Source organism: Ctenopharyngodon idella, chromosome 18, assembly GCF_019924925.1.
Source record: "Ctenopharyngodon idella isolate HZGC_01 chromosome 18, HZGC01, whole genome shotgun sequence".
Taxonomy (NCBI): Eukaryota; Metazoa; Chordata; class Actinopteri; order Cypriniformes; family Xenocyprididae; genus Ctenopharyngodon; species Ctenopharyngodon idella.
The window spans coordinates 25,752,656-25,774,809 of NC_067237.1; the positions used below are offsets into that span (position 1 = coordinate 25,752,656).

The 22,154-nt window shown below is 37.6% G+C and overlaps 2 protein-coding genes across 4 annotated transcripts in view; both read right to left on the minus strand.

Moving 5' to 3' along the window:
• Positions 1-8,920, minus strand: part of kcng4a (potassium voltage-gated channel, subfamily G, member 4a) — a 35,263-nt gene extending 26,343 nt beyond the window's left edge. Inside the window, exons 1-3 of one of the 3 annotated variants that reach the window (XM_051869544.1) lie at positions 8,906-8,920; positions 5,877-6,005; positions 1,117-2,034 (exon numbers count right to left, since the gene is read on the minus strand). In XM_051869544.1, coding sequence (XP_051725504.1) covers positions 1,117-1,866 — 750 coding nt within the window. In that variant the 5' untranslated portion in view covers positions 1,867-2,034; positions 5,877-6,005; positions 8,906-8,920. Of the gene's footprint in view, positions 1-1,116; positions 2,035-3,647; positions 4,237-5,876; positions 8,680-8,905 lie in introns of those variants that run through there. The other 2 variants (XM_051869543.1, XM_051869542.1) reach the window with 2 other exon arrangements.
• si:dkey-246g23.2 (solute carrier family 66 member 2) overlaps positions 8,824-22,154 on the minus strand; it is a 69,930-nt gene continuing 56,599 nt past the window's right edge. Inside the window, exon 5 of the mRNA XM_051869550.1 lies at positions 8,824-9,015. Within this exon, the coding sequence (XP_051725510.1) occupies positions 8,970-9,015 (46 nt within the window). The 3' untranslated portion in view covers positions 8,824-8,969. The remainder of the gene's footprint in view (positions 9,016-22,154) is intronic.

Genomic DNA, 22,154 nt, shown 5'->3' on the forward strand with positions numbered 1-22,154 from the left:
CTTGAAGACCAGAAACACACCTCTAGCGACATACTCGCATTCTACCTGAGGAGAATGGGGTCTAAGTGTCTGCTAAGGCGTCTGCTGCTTACATCTTGTATCAAGACAAACTGAAGTAAAATGTACCATAGAGAGAATGGCTACACATGGATTTACATATACTGTAAATCACTCTATTTCCAGAGTGTTGGCTCTATATGAAAGCATCTACGCATTTGAGAGCATAGAAATTTTCCAGATCATATAGACTTAAAGGGTTAACTCAATTCCAAAAGTGAAAATTATGTCATCATTGAAATTAAATCTATAAAGCAATCATATATCTCTTCATAAGACTTTACCCAAAAATGACATTTCTGTCATTAATTACTCACCCTCATGCCGTTCCAAACCCGTAAGACCTTCGTTCATCTTCAGAACACAAATTAAGATATTTTTGATGAAATACATGGTTTTTTTTATCCGTCATAGAAAGCAACATAATTACCACATTCAAGGTCCAGAAAAGTAGTAAAGACATTGTTAAAATAGTCAATGTGACTACAGTGGTTCAACCTTAATGTTATGAAGCTATGAGAAATCTTTTTGTGCGCAAAAACAAAACAAAAATAACGACTTTATTCATTCTTCTGTCCCTTGTCATTCTCCTACGCAGTTTACTTTGTATAGACGTTATATAGATAGTGCAGGCTTACAGGTTCTACGTCAGAACACCGACTTAGTATTGGCCGACGCTGAACATGTTAGCACGACGCATATTGAGTCGTCGTTCTGAAGTAGAACCCGGAAACATGCACTGTCTGATTTTAACGATGTCTTTACTACTTTTCTGGACCTTGAATGTGGTAATTTCGTTGCTTTCTATGGGGGATTAAAAAAACCTCTAGGATTTCATCAAAAATATCTTAATTTGTGTTCCGAAGATGAATTAAAAGTCTTATGGGTTTGTAATGACATGAGGGTGAGAAATTAATGACAGAAATTTCATTTTTTCTCTGTTGGAACAAAATATATTCTGAAAAAACTTATACTAGTTTGGAACAACATGATGACAGACTTTTCATTTTCGGGTGACCCATCTCCTTAATCAGCCTGAGACATTTTGTATGCACTCACCCTATTCTCCTCCTCTCTGAGGTCCGGCATAGTGCTGATGCACAAGCTGATCACTGTCACCGCCACCATCACCACAGAAAAACAGGCAAAGATCTTTCCTGGCAAGCCCGACTGAGGGTTCTCCACCATGTCCCTCAGATCGTTCATGATCTTGCGGTAACGTGTCTCCACAACAGGAGGGCGCAGCTGCATACTGCGCTGACGGCGCTCCTCCTCCCGCCGCTCAAGCTCGGCGACCTCCTCAATGCGCGTGTACATTTTGCGCTTGCAGCAGCGTTCCATGTAGGCCATCTCCACGCCCCAATAGTTGAGCTCCTCGTGCAGCGAGAGTGCGCACATCTCTCGTAACATTCGTAGCTTTCCTGCTGCTAGGAAGTTGAGGATTATACGAAACGCACTGGGGCTACGGTCGAAAAAAAATTCACGGCGGGCTTCATCGTAATCGTCACAAACGCAAGCGATCTCCTCAGGGCTGCTGCAGGGTTTTAGACGTCCTAAGCGTGTCAAGGGGAACTGCTCCAGCGTACTCCAAGGGAAGGTGTAACGGTTGCCCCCCACGTTGATGAGGGCCTGCAGGCCGTGGTCTACCGAAAGCAGATCTTCCGATCGGCGAATGAACTGAGCACGCTGATAATACACTCCCTTGATGGTCTCGGTTTCTGGGATCTCAGTAAAGATGTGGTCCAAGCTGCTGTCGTCACTGACCGAGAGGTTGCTGAAGTCATGATTGGCGTTGCTGATGATTGGCATGATGGCATTGAAAAGGAAAGCTGATCGAAGTGATGGACGAAGCTATGGTTGTTTCACCGTTAGCCTGATACCTGGGTGCTGGGCATTGAGGTGTTTATTCGAAGGTAGATCCCACAGGATCTCGTGCACAGTTCAGTGAAGAGCCAAACAGCCCACATCATTTGCACTCTGTTGGAGACAAAGAGACAACAAAATTCAAAGAGGTCAAATAGTTGTGTTCATGAAAATAAGTTTGTTGAAACTACATAAAAATTGTATAATATCCATATTTACAGCCATGCTTTTTGTATTTCAATAAGAAAGGACACTGTTGTTTGGCACAGTCTCTGGAGGCTGGGTGTATTAGCAAAGACCTCCATACATCCCACAACTCTTAACAGAGATTGAATAATTTGCTGTTGTCAAGGTGTTTCATTATGCTAGGGTGGGAGTGATAAACTATTTATTAATAGAAGCGTATTCCCATTGGGAGCGAGGCTTGCTTTACTGTGTGGAAAGTTAATTGAGGAAAGTGTGCTGAGCAGCCCAGTGGCAGTGGCTCTACCAAGAACATTCTCTCCAGTACAGGCTGATGAGCAGAAAGTGAGGGGAGCAAGATTCTTCATAATCACACATAAGCAGGTGTTAAAATAGGGTGGAAATTAGGAAGGATGTGAACCAAGAAGACAATGCATGATAATTGCAAATGTATCTAAACAATGGCAAAATAATGGGCATACTTTTATAACAACAGACAGCACGCAAGAAGGGTCAGGGGCCACATCTGTTGCCTTTAAAAACTTATTTAAAAATACACTACACGTCTGAGTGATTTATCGACTTTGGCAAATTTAAAAGATCATTATACTGTAACTTTAACTCAGAGGGGAAAAAAGAAAAAAGTAAAACATTTCCACCATGTCTATGTCTGCCATCTGGTTACAAAGAGCGTTTTTGACAACCATTCAAAAATGTTTATTCCAAACAAATCTTTTTGCAAGCAACATTTAAATCCCAACATTTCAGTATATTATAGTATATTATTTCTGAAGAAAGAGCCAGTTCATTTTGGTTCATTTCAAAAACCTTTATGAATCAGTCAGGGCAGTTACTTAATTAACCTGACTCACAATCAATATATAATTGACCAATTTTGAAGGATCGTATTCATGCCGCCAATAAAAAGTTGATGAAAAGTCATTTTAAAACTCTATGTAACATATTTAGCAAGAATTACATTAAATTTGTTTCTTACATGTATGTTGAAATCCGAAACGATCTCATCATTTGTCAACAGACTGCTGAGGGCAGCACAGAACTGCATTCTTAGATCCAAATAATTCTTTATCAAAAGTACCAAAAGAATTGTTCGTAGAAATCTAATCGTTTCAGACGAATCAGAATTGTTAAGACAAATCGTTACGATTTAAATCCCTATCCCATTCCATCAATACATACTTAAAGAATTTATGAAAATTCCTGGCTCATTTACAACCCATAATTTAAAAATGTATAATATGATATGATAAAGTTCAAACGCTGATGAATTTAACTTTATTAAATCTGAAAATACACAAAAAATGTTCAAATAACATTATTCTGAAGACATGTGTTAGACTGTGTACAGTCAATGTATGAAAGCAAAGACATCAAATAAAGCTAAAGCGAAATCATAACACACCGCTGACAGCCTAAAAGTTGATAAATACGCATTATATGCAAAAAAGTATATATATTAATGATTATATAAAGTTTACTAAATGAAATCTACAAGAGCATTAAAGTAGAAACTCCCAACTCACCCCTCGCCACGACTCCGGTCCTCACTTTCTTCAGCAGAGACATTTTCTGTCCACAGTGCTCCATAACCGGATAAACGAACTCACTTTAGTATTTACTTAACGCTTCTTGATGGAATGCTGAATTCAGAGGCGGGAAAATGATAAGAGCGCGAATATTCTTCGCTGACACATCATTACTGTCCCGCGCGCTCAGAATTCACTATCACTGCATAGACTCGAGCGAGTGTGTGAGTGAACGCCGGTCGGTCGCGCGCCCCTCTCGCGCTTTGAGAGAGGCACTGTAAGTTTAAAGGGAAGTCTAAATCATCATAGGGACGTACTGAATACAAGCCCTAGTCACGAACCGTTCGCACTCCGACAATAAACCTTATAAACAGCAGATTATTGTATTACAGTTTCCTATTTTAAACGAGTTTTAGAGGTGCACGTCATTGTGCGTCAACACGACCGAAACATGAATTATTACACTCGCGGTGTACTTGAACCGTTTTCCTGGTGACAATGGCGTTTTCAAAATATTTCTGAATCAAGTAACTGAATATGAAGATCATAAGGCAAAATAGTCTGCATTCCCAACAGAATATTTGTATCATGAGGTTGTTTCATCAAACGCAATATTCCATTACGACAGTTCATATATCTACAGGTAAGTGCATCTGTGTTTGCTGTACACACAGTAGAAATCATGATGTCTATTTATGCATTGCACACAGTGCAAACACCCCAGGACAGCCCAATTAGTTTGATTCAGTATTTGCATACATGCTGTTCACCTGGCAGCACTATTATGGAGCTTACGAACAGACGCGTACAAAGTGTGCATACTGTACTCATTAGGTTGTGCATGCCTAGGGAAATGCTAAAATAACTAAGCAGTTTGCGCAGGTCCTGGTGGCATATGAATGGAAAGTGAGACAGCTGGCATTGTGCACTCACACTCTCCATCATTGGATGCCAAGGGTCTGCACACATAAAACCCATGAATGATTGCACAGATATGCACTGCTGATATATGCATATCCACCCCCTCTTGACTGTCTCATTTTTGTACCCCTTCAATCATACATTTATGTATGTTGTTTGCCACATAATAAAGTAATTCTGAGGTTCAGTGTATTTTCTAATACATGTACACTAAAAAATTAACACTACTTCTTGTAAAATTTCTAGTAAAAATAAATAAAAAAAATAACCAAGAAATGGCAAGTACAAAGACTGAAATAGTATTTCCATGAAAAACAGACTTCATTAATCTTTATTTACAACTTTAAAAAATCTTTTCTTACGAACTTGATCTGATCTGATTTCCTTCAAACCAAGTACATAATGTATGTATAATGTATGCTATACATTTTTTCCCCCTCCACACAATGTGAAATACATGTAATGTGTGTGGGTTGGTCATATATACTTAGCTTAAAGTGATGTGCACCCGACAAATCAATAAAGACATTTGTCTTTGATTATTTCCGTTACTGATGTTATTGATTTTATCGATTAGTCCAACCCTACTCTATACAGTAGCTGTGTCCAAATTCGGAGGCTGCATCCTTCAAGGACTCAGACTTCAAAGGTCACGCCTTCGAAGGTCGCAAAGGTCACACTGAGCATTGTTAAATGGGATGGTCTAGCCTACGGATGATTGTTCTTGTCGCCTAGCAACTGTGACAGTTGTCATTGACGAGTGGAAGTAATGTTTGTACTTGACTTTTTTGAAAGTTATATTCAACTGTCTGAAAACAAAACATGGTTCACAACCTGTCTATATATGTTCACCTTGGTCCATTTCTGTATATAATAAAGAGTATAAACTATATGAAATCGCATCTTTGTCAACACTTTATAGTTTTTATTTTTAGTTTTACATTTGTATCATTAGATATTCAAGTAAACTGAAACCCAATGCTTACATTTACAAGTGTAATCCGGCAATTTCTCTCTCTCAAAAAAAAAAAAAAAAAAAAAAAAAAAATCCTGTGCAATGAATTCTGGGGGTAAGCTAAGCAGCAAAGGATCCATCTGTTGTGTCCCTCATTGCCCGGGAAACCAAGGACACATTTCGAGGCCGCATTTGAAGGAGCCTTTGAATTGGGACAGCCTTCGTTGCGCCGCTGTGATGCAATTGGCCTTCAAAGGATGCAGCATCTGAATTATGACGCAGCTTATATGTAATTTCAGGGCCATTATATGAATTCACACCTAGGACCAAGAGTACAAGTTATATTATACCTTAGTGGACCTCCTTGTCAAAGGGCCTAGGACAATGTTCCTTGTTGTCTCCCAGACGACAGCTTTGTGTGATTTATACACACACAAGTGGGTGGCTTCATCAAGGATACAGTTGTTGAAGTGATGGCTCTACAACATTTAAGAGAAAAAGAAACTGTTTGAGAATGAGACAGAGGGGGAAAAGGACAGGAATCAGTTGGAGGATTAAACTGTAATCCCCAGCGACAAAGGGATGGGTTCAGACTGATGAGAGTGTCAGGCTGGGGGACGGGACGTGGAGCAGCTCCAGCAGCTGATGGGCAGTTGTGTGTCCCACCGACATCCTTCTGATTCAGTGTAAATTCCAATCAAACTAATTGCTCCTCAAGCAGATGTGTGAATAGCTAGATTACTGCCAAACAGTGGTCTGCCAGAGTGGAATGAGTTATAGAGCTGTGAGACTTTCTCAATCCCAATAATATAGGTGTTTGATGAATTCCCTCCCCCGCCAATTGAATCAATATAATCAAAGATGTGATTTTTGCTGTGCTTAAAACACCATGACTAGGTGAGATGGAGCAGGAAATGCTGGTTCGTACATACCCATCCTCTGTTTTGATTATCGGACAGCAATCCTAATCCAGGGTGATTTACATAACATTCAAATTTGTAGTCAAATCCTGAAGGCAGCTAAGGGAAGCAGGTTAAATGAGTTTTCTCCTGGGGGACGGCAGATGTCAGTCATCTGGAATTTGGGCCGGTCGTAGCGTTGGAGATTTTTAAAGAGAAAGATATGCAGTCTGAAGCCTTCCATGGTGTTCTGTATTAAACATTAATGCTGGAGGATGGGATGCATAGACCTATCCCTTTATGCAGACATCAAACCTCCCTTTGAGCTTAAATTGGAATTTGAGAACAGCCAGGAACGTAGAACTCCCTCGCAGTCACACCACCTCTTTGCGTGTGTGTCTAAGTGTGCATGTGTGTGTGCTTGTGAGAGAGCAAACTGCAGACCGGATATCCCCATACAGGAGGGCCAAAAATAGAATGGTCTTCATCATCTGCACAGGGTGAAGCACATCTGAGCCTTTCCTGTACCAAAAGAACCCCGTCAGCATTTCAAACAAACCTCATGTTCTATAGAATGAATCCATCTGCGTATCAATTAACTCTCGCATGCAACTCTAGAAGCGTCCACTTCTTGTCAACAACATCAAATGATATAGTTTACAAGGACACATGGCATTGCCAATAACTGCAGCCAGCAGTGAAACTAACAGGACCGTCTGTCTCACATTGAGGGACTTTCTGTGGTCTCTACTGTTCGTGCAGTGTTTTGTTTCCACATTAATTGAGTCTATTTACATCAGCAGCCCTTACCCTGCTGCTCAGGTTACCTGTAATGACACACCTGGATAAGAACTTGAGCGCTCAACCCGATCATCTCACTTCCCTGATCTCTGATCAGTTTACAGACGCTATGGCTCAATTTCCAGGTCCATCATGAATCAAATCAGAACATTGGACAAAAACTTTCTTTTCTTTCTTTCTTTTTTGAATGAAAGATTATCAATGTCTCATCTTCTCTCCTGTTAAAGTCATCATAAAACTGCTTTTCCAATCCATTAAATTTCCGTAATGTGATACATTTACAGATGAAACAGGATGATGGAAAAAAATGGGGTGGGATCTGATTTAATCTCTCAGAAACTGAATTAAAAAACTAGGCACTGAGGACTATTACTTTACTGAAACACCCGAACCCACATTTAAGGAGGGTTTTTTGACCCTGAAGGTCAGTTTTACCCTCAACAAGTTTTTTTTTTTTTTTTTTCAAATTAATTGTTATTTTCTATATAGCAGTGACCTTTATTACATAAAGTTACTGCATAAATTACTGCAATACAACAATGGCTGAATATTTGGATATTGGTTAATATTTAACAATAACCATAGAACCATAGTAAGAGGCAAAAATGTGCCTCTACCTAAAATTGCTTGGTAGCTCGCCTGGTACAGTATTGCACTTGCGATGTGAAGTGCTCGTGTAGAAGTCCCATGAAACATGAGTCATGATAAAAGAGCTCAAACAGTTTTAGAAGCAAGCTAAATTGGCATGGTTGCTTTAAAGGCAGGAACACACCAAGCCGACGCCAACAAACTAGTGGCGATGAAAGCAGACTGCGGGGCTGGTTCACGTCGGCAGCGTCTTGGTCCAAAGTTGCCCTGACACACCAAACCGACGCTTGACAGCCGACGGCCAAAATGACGGATGAAATGCCTTTCCATACCAGCAGGTGGCAGTAGCTGAACAGCCAATCAGAATGATCAGATGGACCGACGGACCGACGAGCTCCGACGTCGATTCAACATGTTGAATTGGCTGAAAAAAAGCTAACGAGGACCAACTTCAGCTGACGGTGCGGAACACACTGAGAAAACTTAGTCGGCCGACGAACAAAAACTGCCCGACGGCTGACCGACGGCTTGGTGTGTTCCTGCCTTAACTCATCACATGTTATTTTGTTAAAGGGGTACTTCACCACTTGAATATTGGCTTTCAATAAAACTTGACTGCCTATACAAGAGAAATGAAAAACATTTTTTGAAATCAGTGCTAGAACAGAGAAAGAAGGCTGTTGTTTTCCCTTTTGCCAAATAGGCAAGAAAATTTCAACACCCATAATGCACTGGGCATGCTGCCATCCAAGACCACTCCTATCAGTTTGCTTTGTATATACTTACCAGAGTCAAATACCGCCTTGCTTTAGTAGGGAATACTTCTTAGCAAACATTTAGTCAATGTTGTCGAATTATGTTTAGTCAAAATGTATACAAATAGTGTATATTTTGATTTCATGTTGAATTTGAAGACGAGAGGAGGCCAATCAGAGCCTCTCAACATTTCCCAAATACCCTTACCTGTCAACATGCTACCGAAGAATGAAGAATAGACCAAGACAGGACACAAGCGCAGCCATGGAGATAACAGCTTCCAGCAAAATACACAGAACACGGAGCCTCATATTTTTCTGTTGCAACTCACTCACCCAGCGGCTATACGGGTGCCTGTGGACTGAAGGACTACGCAATCCTGGGACAGATAAGTCAGCTTTATCTGGCCTCCCCACAGACAGTCATCCAAATTGAATCGCCATTCCTGCAAACAGTGCAAAGAATCATTAACTCATTAGAATGAATTCCAGCTTTAAAATGAAGTTTCTTCTACACACCAAGCAGCCATCGACACACATCATAACAAAACCAATAGACTGAATCAGTCAGCTTCTCTCCTCCACACCTCTCCATGCCCAGGGGCAAGAAAAAATGGGGGGGAAAAAGGAGTTTTCAATAATTAAAACCCGGCAGGCATGATATATTTTAATTTTAATGGAGAACTAACTCTGATAAGCAAACACGTGCTGGGCTGTTACATTGCCTGGTCCAATTAATCATCACATTGCAACAGAATTCAATATTCTTGTCAGGAAGTATTTGCTAGCTAGCTGAGTTAATAGGGCTCTTTCTCATTCCTCTGCCAATACACTGTAAAGAACAATAAGTAAATTTTACCTAATTTTTCTTTTGCAAGTTTTTGCACGAATATTATTAGTAATAATTAATAGTATTAATTGTAAATTTCAAATATGGAATTAAGTAACTCTACTTAATTAAGTTAAGTAAAATTAACAAAGAAAATAAGTAATTTTTACTCGGCCAGTAAAAGGTTGAGTAATTTCTACAAACAATATAACACTGAATTAAACCATGCTTTTAAAGTGTATGCTTTACTTAGAAACATTTAAGTATAGATATTGTGTAGATACCATATCTACATATTAGAAGTAACATGGCACCTGAACACAGAGACCTCAATACTTGGTACACAATACACAATGACGGTAACATTCGATGGATCGTTTTTGAGTGTGAATGTGCCATTCTGAGTAGAAAATGAACTCCAAATGTCACAAAATGGCAAATTTCTAAACATAACCACAAAATCAATGATAAAACAGTGTAAAAACAGCTGGAAAAACAGCAAAAAAGGCCCAGTGCATGATGGGAACATCAGTATCAGAAAAGTTGAGTAGTTTTACTTAATTTTATAATGTTGATATTTATGCTTTAAGTTCTACAAGTTTAAATTGAGCACTAATATAGAATTTACTTAGTTTTTTTTAATTCTTGCCTGGACTAACTTTTTCATGTAAAAATTACATTTGTTTTTTCTGTAGTATTTACTTCACCATAAAATCATATTTTACAGTGTACACCGCTTACAGCGGGAATATTGACAGTATGTTAGCACACCACAGCATCAAACACAGAAGCGAAGCTTGGTTCTGTCAAGACAGAGTAAGTAAGCTGATTGATGTTTTAGTTTGAAGTTGCTTTATTATGATCATTTTAGTAAAAGAAAAAAGCCGTGATATTTAAAGTGAAAATAAAAAAGACTTTTTCTTCCATGGAACAAAAAGGAGAACTTTAGCAGAATGTTTGATATAAACATACAGTGACCTAAAACTATCAAACTCCAAAAATGCTTTCATTGCATGGAAAAGAGCAACATAAATATTCTGCTAAGCTTCTTAATATTTTCAGTGAATAACATCTTAAATGTCCATCGTAAATGCAGTGTTGTTATTGCTAATTGAAACTTGTTTAAAATGAAATATAAATGTGAAATGAAAACTTAGACTTTCATTTAGTAAGCCTGTAACCATTTCAATCGTTGATGGAAAAGACCAATTACAGCCAATACAGGCAATTTACTAAGGAAATACAAGGTTTTTAAAGCTTTTTAACAGTTATAGCGCCACCTATGGTCCGATCTTCATAAAAGTTGGCATGCTTCCTTAGAAACTTATGTGTGCTCAACTATTTTCTTGAAGTTCCAAGTTTTCCTTTAGGATTTATAGGCTTTTGAGTATATTATGCCCTGCCCAGTGGTTTTATCAAGGATGAGCCAAAAACCTAGGACTAGTTCACCAAAGTTGGTTTTTGAAATAATCTCCAATATTTAACGAACGATTCGATGGTTCTAGAGGTAAAGTGCGAAAAATTGCACGATACACAACCCTTAACGCACGTGAAAAACACAAAGCCGCCCTCCCAGTAGCCAATTTCTTTCTCACAGGCCTCTAGGGCCGTGAGTCAAACAGGCCCACTGAGTTTCCTTTTGATCGGCCTCCCTTAACCTTGTCTGATAGCTGCCGATGGTGGACATGTTTTTTGAGATGCGTCAATGTCCTCATAGACAGTCATGGCACCTTGGTCAATGACACTGCATGCCAAGTCAATCGGACTAACGGTGAAGTAGTTATAGCCATTTTCATGTTTTTTCCCCTGTTATAGTGCCAACAAGTGGCCATTTGCCACATCCTCCTTTTTCACGTGACCACAAAATTAGCTCTTAGGTGGTGTGCTGAGTTTGGTGAAAATATCTCAATCCGTTCAGGAGTTATAGCAGTAAAAGAGGCTCCGGCCAATTTGAAAGTTTTGGCAGCCATTAGGGACTGTGAATCTAAATTTCAGTTTGTTTTTTTTTTTTGATAATTATTGACAATCAGATTCCAGAGAATCTCTAAATTGTAACAATTACAATGGGGTTTCAGCGCTATGCATTTAAACCCATAAATAACACTTCTCAGAATATTGGATACAAAAACACATACAACAGAACAACCAACATAATATTGATGAGAACGGACAATGAACTGAACAAACTCAGGGTATAAATAACACAAGTCAAACAATGAAATGAAACAATGAAATAGAGAACAGGTGCAGATCATAATCAATCAATGAAAGACCAATGAAACCAAATTTAAACACAGTGCAAAACCCACCCAAAACAGATTACCCAGAATACCAATAACAGGCATCTAACTAAAATAAATGTTTATGTTAAAATACTAAAATTACTGAAACTAAAACTTAAAAATCAATTAAGCTTAATATAACGCTAAAAAAAAAAAAAAAAAAAAAAAAAAAAATAATGACAAAAGCACATAAGATTAGAACTAAAATTAAAATAAAAATTCTATAATAGTTTATAAATAATACTGGAATAATACTGCTGAAACTTCAGTTCCTCAGAAAAAAAGTACATTTCAGAACACTTTTTTGGAGCTCAACTGCCTCAGATCCTATTATGAAAAATTATGCTCAGGAGCTTTTGTGAAATAAATGATGATGGTTGTAAATGGTGAACACACACGCACATACACCACACATATACTGTACGCTCACAAAATGATGCCTTTGTGTTCCTTTGTCACCAGTAGCTACACATAGTCCATGTTGAATGCCATAGGACTGCCATAGCCTAAGGAGAAAAGTTCAAGACAAACAGAACAAGGTTAATGAATGACCTCTAAAGTACATGACAAAGCTTCAGACCTCATTTAAAAAACATGTGCCACTGGCTGGGCCTGAGTCATGTTCTCTTGTGACAGCAGTGTATAGTACAGCCCTCAGTGATCAAACAGGAGGGAAGAGGAATGGCCGTCTAATAATATAGAGAGAAAGGATAAGTGCCCTGCTTGTTGAATATGGAGCAGCTGCCTCATACTAGAAATGTAATGAATCCAGTCATACATACTTCAAAATGCACCTATTTGACAACAAATATGAACAGAAACCAAGCTCTTTGAGGTCACAGAAGCCAAATCAAAACCAAGAACACAGATATTATTAAAGCTTTATCCATGTTTTACCACAAAGAAGGCAAGCACTTCTCAGAACAAACATAGAAACAGAGAAAAATAGGCCTACATTTAAAAAGTAGAAAATCTATTTGTCATGTTATCAATTTAGAAGTATTAACCTAATGTTTCAATGTTAAGCACATATAATATTAATAAATAAGTATATATAATGGCCTTGGGGTCTCACAAACACCAAGCAGAACATGAAGGTTAAAAGGATGGAATGAAATATAGCCATCATCCACCATATCTGCCCTTATACAAAAGATTCAATGATTGGAACTAATTCCAGCATTGCTAATTTGGTGATTCTCTCATTCAGCATATATAACTATGATTTCATTGGCAAATAAATTGACCATTTTCTGATTAAATGCTACTACACTAGTGCTAAATTAATGAAGTCTCTAATCTTAGGTAAACATGTCAAAGCATCTTAGCTATAATTAGCTGTTGTAATATAGTTGTGTTGTGAAACATGTTTAGGATTACCATAAATGATAATGCCTTGTATTTGAGGTGCACTCTGGAGCGTAGCGGCCAGATTAAAATGCTGATACAGACACAGAAAGACACACACCACACCTCTACAGAACTCGGCAGCAAGCTCTCTGCATTCTTCTTAATCAAATACAGGTCAGATTCGGCCAGCCTCACTGAGATCCTTTCATCATGGGGCGTTTGTGCTGCCTTTGCTTTTAATCTCACCCACCCACATAGACACGCACACACACCCACACACACACTTTTTAAAGGGGTAGTTCATCTAAAATTTTGTCATTATTCACTCACCCTCATGCCGAACCAAACTCCTAACATCTTTCTCTCCTCTGTGGAATGAAAAGCGAGACTTTCTGAAGAATATCTTGGTCATTTGATATAATGAAAGTGGATAAAGTCATGTGCTGCCAAGCTTTAAAAGAAAAATCAGAAAAGTGGCTCATAAGACTTGTGTGCTATATTACAAATCTTGAAGTGATACTGAAGTATAGCTTTGAGTTAAAAACAGACTAAATTTAACTTCCATTCCTTCTCACCTTCACAATTTGTGAACTAATCATTCTTTTGAGTCAAACCTCTTCAATTAATTGCTTAATTTACATGAGAGTGAGTTAGTGGTAAAAGATAGCTTTTAAACTTTAAAACTAAATGGATACACATGCACATCTGCTCACATATTGCCACTCTCATTCGCACATAACCTCAAACTCAATACACTAATTATTTTGTCTCTTACTGAGTGAAATAGGAAATAGAAAGCTGAATACTGAATAATTCCACTTCAAAGTGTGGGTCTAAACAAACGTTAGAAAATGAATAGAGGTCAGAAAGAACCTCTATTGATAGAGCTTTATATAAAAAATAAATGAAGGAATTGCAGCTTTACATAACTGGGTGAATGATATGGGAGTAACTGACCTTTCATACTGTGGGATTGTGTCAAAGGAGTTATTTTCTCTCAAGTGAAAATCTTATAGTTAATTAATATGATTGTAAAATAAGTTTGGCTGCTGTAATCCTAAAATAAAAGGAGTTAGAGACAAGTAACTAAAGTCAATTGCTTAAACAAAAATTTCTTATCCACAGAACTTGACTAAAGTTTACTTGAATGGTTCTCACCCTGGTCCCTGATTTGGTTTGAAATCATGGTCCAATGAATCTCATTCTGTTATAGTACAGTATATTGTTCTGAAATCAGATCTAACACTAGTGAAGAATGGTCTTCAGTTACCATTAATCACAGTCTATACTTAAATACATAGACCCACCCCCCTCACCTAACCAACCCTCCCCACCCTCAATGGGAACCAAAACTGTTTGGTTACTAACATTCTTTAATATATCATCTTATGTCCCTCAGAAGAAAAAAAGTCATACAAGTTGGAATTACATGAGGGTGAGAAAATGATTACAGAGTACTGAATTATCCCTTTAAATCTCCAGTCACACTTTCCAAATTAGAGGCAGCAATTGAATTCAGTAAATCTCTTGGGATGGACTAAATTTGAATTTTGTGTCACCTTTTGGCCACAGTTAGATTCATTAATATTATATAGGTTAAATTTAGCATTTCTCAAAAAATGCAAATATCAGTATTCTACCATTTCTTTTAAAGGGTTAGTTCACCCAAAACTGACATTTCTTTCATTAATTACTCACCCTCATGCTGTTCCAAACCCGTAGGACCTTCGATCATCTTCAGAATACAAATTAAGATATTTTTGATGAAATCTTAGAGATTTGTTATCTCCCATAGCAAGCAATGAAATTACTGTCATTCAAGGTCCAGAAAAATAGTAAAGACATCGTTAAAATAGTCACTATTAGTCGTGACTTCAGTGGTTCAACCCTAATTTTATAAAGTGATAAGAATACTTTTTGTGCACAAAAACAAAACAAAATTAATGACTTTATTCAACAATTAAGTTGTTTTTTTGTTTTGTTTTTGCGCACAAAAAGTATTCTTGTCGCTTCATAACATTAAGGTCGAACCACTGTAGTTATGTTGACTATTTTAACGACGTTTTTACTACTTCTCTGGATCTTGAATGTGGCAATTTCATTGCTTTCTATGGGAGATAAATAATAATAAAAAAAAAACTCTTGGATTTAATCAAAAATATCTTAATTTGTGTTCCGAAGATGAATGAAGGTCTTACGGGTGTGGAACGATATGAGGGTGAGTAATTAATGACAGAAATTTCATTTTTGGGTGAACTAACCCTTTAAATATGTAAAAATTAATTAAAAAAAGACCCATTACACTACGCAGCCCAAGAACATCAAGCACAGTACATTCAAGTGAATGCATGACTGAATTAAATTCCTGAGCAAATAAATAATTTCCAACCAGATGTGATGCTAGTATCATTACTCAATAGGTATTTCAGACGCATTACTATACATCACAACCAAAGACACTGATGGCAGAATTGTTGTGATTTGCTTTTACAGCAGTCTTTTTGTTTCTTTGGATAAAAATCGTTCTGGTAGTGGAGCATGAAGTTAACTCTGTAAATGGAAAATAACTTGAATCCACTGCTCTGGGTCTCAAAGGGCAGAACTGGAGAGCCTTTTCTAATCTATTGCTGATATGGTTACAGTGCATTCCCCTCCACTCTCAACAAAATTACCACTATCAAATGTAAAGCTGGCCCATTCTGACGTCACGACAGGGAGACTAATGCATAGTGGACAGAACTGAATGCAACACATATGGTGAAGTGTACATTTGCCTAAAGATATTGAAGGGTGTAAACAAAGACACATATGGTTGGTCAGAAAGCACATAATAGCCAGCTGTTGTCATGGTGGGATGCAAAAAGGAAAATCTTGGTGGTGTGAGAGAGAGAGAGAGGGGGGGGGGGGGGGGGGGGGGGGGGGCGCTTTTAATGAGATCTCTCATTTTCAAAAGCTCATTTTTTCTTTTTATCCTTCTGGTCTCATATTAATCCCTTCATTGGTATTCACAAAACAAACAAACATAACCAACAAATACAAAGAAACAAGGTTTATGAAAACAGTGGGATACTCTATATTCTACAGATAGGCTACTCTATATTCTTTTATTCTTCTAGTATTGTATGAATAAAAAAACTTTGATTAATAAACTTTTTTTTACACACACACACACACACAAATTGCATGTTATTTTTTATTTAGTACTGTCCTGAATAAACTATTTCACATAACAGTTGTTTACATAAAGTCCACAAGACAAAAAAAATTGCTGAACTTATAAAAATGACCCCATTAAAAATTTACATACCCTTGATTCTTAATACTGTGTGTGGTAACCTGGATGATCCACGACTGTTTTTTTGTTTTGTGATGGTTGTTCATGAGTCATTTGTTTGTCCTGAGCAGTTAAACTGAGCTCTGTTCTTCAGAAAAATCCTCCAGGTCCTGCAGATTCTTTGGTTTTCCAGCATCTTTTGCATATTTGAACCCTTTTCAGCAGTGACTGTATGATTCTGAGATCCATCTTTTCACACTGAGGACAACTGAGGGACTCAAACACAAGTATTAAACAAGGTTCAAACATTCACTGATGCTCCAGAAGGAAACACAACGCATTAAGAGTCGGGGACGTAAACTTTTTGAATTGGATGAACAGAATAAATTTTCCTTTTTTTGTCTTCTGGGAAACATGTAAGTATCTTTTGTAGCTTCCAAAGGGCAGAACTAAATGAAAAAATATGTTCTTTAAACAAAATAAAAAAAACTTGCACATCAACTACTTGTTCAAAAGTTTTCACCCCTGACTCTTAACACATCGTGTTTCCTTCTGGAGCATCAGTCAATGTTTGAACCTTGTTTAATACTTGTGTTTGAGTCCCTCAGTTGTCCTCAGTGTGAAAAGATGGATCTCAAAATCATTCAGTCACTGCTGTAAAGGGTTCAAATATGCAAAAGATGCTGGAAAACCAAAGAATCTGCAGGACCTGGAGGATTTTTCTGAAGAACAGAGCTCAGTTTAACTGCTCAACAAACAAGAGACTCATGAACAACCATCACAAAACAAAAAACAGTCGTGGATCATCCAGCTAATGACACACAGTATTAAGAATCAAGGGTATGTAAACTTTTGAATGGGGTCATTTTTATAAATTCTGCTATTTTTTTGTCTTGTGGACTTTATGTAAACAACTGTTATGTGAAATAGTTTATTAAGGACAGTACTAAATAAAAAATAACATGCAATTTTTATGATCCTTCTTATTTTGTTAAAATGATTAACATTTTTGCAGATTCTGCAAGGGGTATGTAAACTTTTGAGCTCAACTGTATATAATACAAATCTTAAATTTAAATACCAAGAACATTAAAATTTATTACACAGCTCTCATTACTTTTGTATTACTCCTCAGCCTCTTTTTTCTTCTCAAATAATTTCAGCTTAAATCAATAATTCATGTGCATTTTTTATTGTTTGAAAAATGGCCATGAGCAAACCATTTAATGTACACTCAGACAATCATTAGCACAAAATAAACCCTTTCAGGATGATACAAGACCCTGAGTATATTAGTGATAAATAATGTCGGACTGAACATATCTACATACAGTATATGTACTTATAAACTCACATTAGGATTCTACGTTTAAAATAGAATACAATACATTTAGGAGTATTTAGAATATACATTTACTTGTTACTTTGGTTGATTATAAGTGCCCACCTGTTGGACTCATCAGATTATCACAGGCATGGACACTTGGGATCTTACAGCAGTTACCAACAACAACCACAGCACTGTTCACAGTGTAGAATGGAGGATCCAAATGCTTTTTCACATTCCACTACTAATAAAACCTAAAGAAAGAGGGGAAATCAGAGAAAGGACACTGAAAGGTCACAACTTCAAAGGCTTTATGTTGGTGGTCCCATCAATCTCCCCTTAGGTGCGGGAGAGCCTGAGTGTCACCATAGGTCAGCCTGTGATAAATCACTGGGTTTGTTTAATGCGTTTTCAGTGTTCACGCTGCACTGTGAAGAGGGTCAGGGACAGGTGAGAGGAAGTGGAAAAAAGAGGTGCTTACAGAGAAACCGCCCATCCTATGATCAATTTCAGGAAGCGAGGAGAGTGCTCATGGTTTTTATGATCATCTCTGCCCATTTATAAAAAAGTCTGCTATTGCTGAAGTCCCACTTCTCTGTCTGGTATTACAAAGTACTAAATAACTCTGTAACTTCCTGACAGAACATTTTTAACAAGGCAATGAAATCCACTGTGGTGCCATTGCACTGCCTGTGAGAGGAGACGACAGAGAAATGAAAGATAGATAGGTACATATATACTACTATTCAAAAGTTTGGGGTTAGTAAGATTTTTTTTTAAAAATAAATAAATACTTTTATTAAGCAATGATGCACTAAATTGATCAAAAGAGGCTGTTTATGATGATACAAAATATTTTTTATTTCAAATAAATGCTGTTCTTTTAAACCTATCCATACATCAAAAATTATACAGCACAACTGTTTTCAACACTAATAATAATGAATGTTTCCTGAGCACCAAATCAGAATATTAGAATGATTTCTGAATGATCACATGACACTGAAGACTGGAGTAATGGCTGCTGAAAATTCAGCTTTGCCATCATAGGAATAAATTATTATATATATTAAAATTAAAAAATTAAATTGTAATAATATTTCACTATTTTTATGGTATTTTTGATCATATAAATCAGCATTAGTGAGACCTTTACAAAACTCTTACTGACCCCAAATTTTTTGATTAGTAGTGTATGTACACAATTAAATATATAAGTCATTATAGATGTAATTCATATACGAAGGTCAGAAGTTTTCAGCACAATATTAAGTGGGAAGGTGATGTCGGTAAAATAATTTCTCTCTCCAAAGTCTGCAAACAGCCAGAGATTCTGTACCGATCACTCATTGCCACTTGAATTGTTACTTTTCCTCTGCCAACCAGTGTTTAAAACTGCTCGGAAACTTAACCCACGATGCTCAGGATCCCTTTCAATGATCTCAGTCTTTCCCAAGCTCAGATTCTCTTACACAGGACATTCATTATTTAAAATAAAAAGGGGGAGGGAGTAAGACAGAAGAAAAAGAAGAGGGAACAAACCACCAAACATTTCATCCATTTGAAGTCACCAGCAGCATAGGATTGAACCTAAAGAACAATCTGCAAAATGAGTCAGGTCTACTGAGTGAACGAGATGTAGCATCAACCAGCCGGTGCATGTTTCATAAGGTGTCCTGTAAATGGGCTGCAAAAAAGCAAATGTAAGTCCTCTGAATTCTTCTTGGATCTGCTCCAATGTCTGTAGGGCAAAAGGGGTTTAATCTTGGCAAGATTTTCACCTTCTCTGAAGAACTCTCCCAACCTATCTGAACCAAAGGATACAATACCTGTTGAAAGCTATCGGTATTTCAATTTCAGTTTGCAGTCAGCGCCAATCAGAATACACAGCTACTTTTGAAAGGCTGTCCAAGGAAAAAAAGTTGTTTTGACCTTCTGCCGAGAAGAGTATAAGAAGGGTGAATATGTTTAAAGAAGAAATTATGCAAATGAAGCAGAGGCTCATAGGATTTTTTTCTGTCTAAGCGAAGTGAAAACCTTTGCACTATCCAGTGTTTTGAAATCCCCAAATGCATATTTCCAGCTAGTGATTCTGCTATGCCTGCCAGAGTCGGATTTGTTGGAATTAATTGAAAACTAACTTTGTAGAAACTGTCTTGGTTTCTCATGATTGTATTTCCTCTCATTACTATATCGAACAAACTTGTTCGTAATGAGCAAAGTGCTTTAACTGAAGGCCACTTTAGAGGTTCTGACGAGACTGAGCTTTTTACATGCTTCTTTAAATCAATTTCTGCTTAATGATGAATATTTTGTTTTGCAGACCACAAAAACTTGCCTTAAGTCAGAGATACCGATCGTACAGAACATATGAGCCTTGTTGAAACTTAAGTGATGAATTCTATACCATGTAATGTGAATCCATTTCTATTTGAGACAGCAACATGAGAAGCAATAAATATCAATGCTATGAGACTGAGAATGAAAGATAAAGCACCTCATAAGATAAAAATAAATAACTAAATATATATGAATAAGCAGAGCTATATGAAAATTATACATTTGGTAACTTTATATCTTCATCCTAAACTACCAACTAAAAGAATCCCTGCGTCATGAGCTGCTCATAGTCACCTTCAAAGGTGACAAGGAGGGTCCCATACTATGTACTGTAATGGTTTTGACCCTGTTTAATTAGTCTGGGTGGGATTACAACCCAGGGGATGGGCAACAATAATTGCCAGGGGGAAGGTAGTTGGAGCATGCCATGAGATAGACCAGGATGCCCTTGACGTCCCTTGCCATGGAGTCATGCCTAACAAAGGGGGCCTACACCCTGGGGGAGACCATGTATAGCATTGTATAGCAAGGACACATTCAGGCAGCCAGTCACCAAAGAGATGGATTTGAAATGAGGAGGCATAAGGAACAAGCATGGTAGAGGTGACAGAGATGGGAGCAGTGATTGATAGAAGGAGATACAGCTTGTGTGGATAGAAATAATGATTAGCCTTAGAGCTACATATATTTGCATTTCCCAGAGGCTGTGGCCATAGCATGAGCACGGCTTCAATGCAGGCAAATGCAAGGGGTTTCAAGGACATTGGATTAATCTTACCATTCACATGGAGAGGATACACACAACGTCAGAACAATAAACACACAACTGCTCATAAACGTTCATTAGGTAAAACAGGGTCCAAAGGAGAACTAAAATGAACTGAAACTGAAAGAAATGATGCATATGCAATTTTAATTAAAAAAGCAAAGTTAATAGAATGATAGCTAGCGAGAACAACAGCTAGAAAAGCAAGACAGACAGACAGAATATAGACAGATAGATAGATAGACAGACAGCTAGATAGATGATGGATGGATGGATGGATAGCTGGATGGATGGATGGATGGATGGATGGACAGATAGCTAGATGGATGGATGGATGGATGGCTAGATGGATGGATGGATGGATGGCTAGATGGATGGATGGATGGCTAGATGGATGGATAGACATAGCTAGATGGATGGATGGATGGATGGATGGATGGATGGATGGATAGACGGATGGATGGATGGATGGATGGACAGACAGACAGATAGCTAGCTAGTTGGATGGATGGATGGATAGACAGATGGATGGATGGATAGATAGTTAGCTAGATGGATGGATAGATGGATAAATAGACAGATAGCTAGATGGATGGATAGACAGATAGCTAGGTAGCTGGATGGACGGATAGACAGACAGACAGATATTTTTGCTACCAGACAGGTTAGTCATATGCTTGACTAATTCAATCTTAATTTCACACTCTATTTAATGCAACAGTGCAAGAATCTGTTATCATGGGCAACTCATCTGATCGTAGTAAATTTATGTTTTATAAAATCCTTCCAGCACTGCTGTTCATATCTTTATTTAGGCATGGGAACAGTTTGAAATTAGAGTGCTTGGTTTTGTTCCTGAAATCACATTTTTTCGTGATGTGAGGAAGGACACAGAGACACGTGGGCCATTTCTGAGTTGGGAAACACCATGTCAGTGTGACTCATAATGGCTTCTCTGCTTTTTGAACACTCTTCATTGCAGGTTAAGAGAGGTCGCTCTTACCCTAAAAAGATGTTAGCTAAAAAGTATTACCAACATATATAAACGTTTTTTTTTTTCTTCTCCAGTCAGTCACCTGATGGAGTTTTGGTTCCTTTCCACTGTCACCTCTGGCTTGCAAGCCGAGGACACTTAACATTCAACAATATTATTGATTTTACTGCACTGACACTATTGGATGAGAACTGAACTGAGCCGGACGATGACATTACTGTTTTCTGCAGAACTGCTTTATAGATGAAATGAACTAATTTAATAATTGATGATCTTTAAGATGGAACTGAATCAACACTGAACAGACTTCAGCTGAAACAATGTCACGATTTTCTTTTAGAGCTGCTGTACAGCCGAAATGAACTTTATTTGCATCATTGAATGATTTTCCTTTTGTTACTGTAAAGATGTTTTGAAACAATC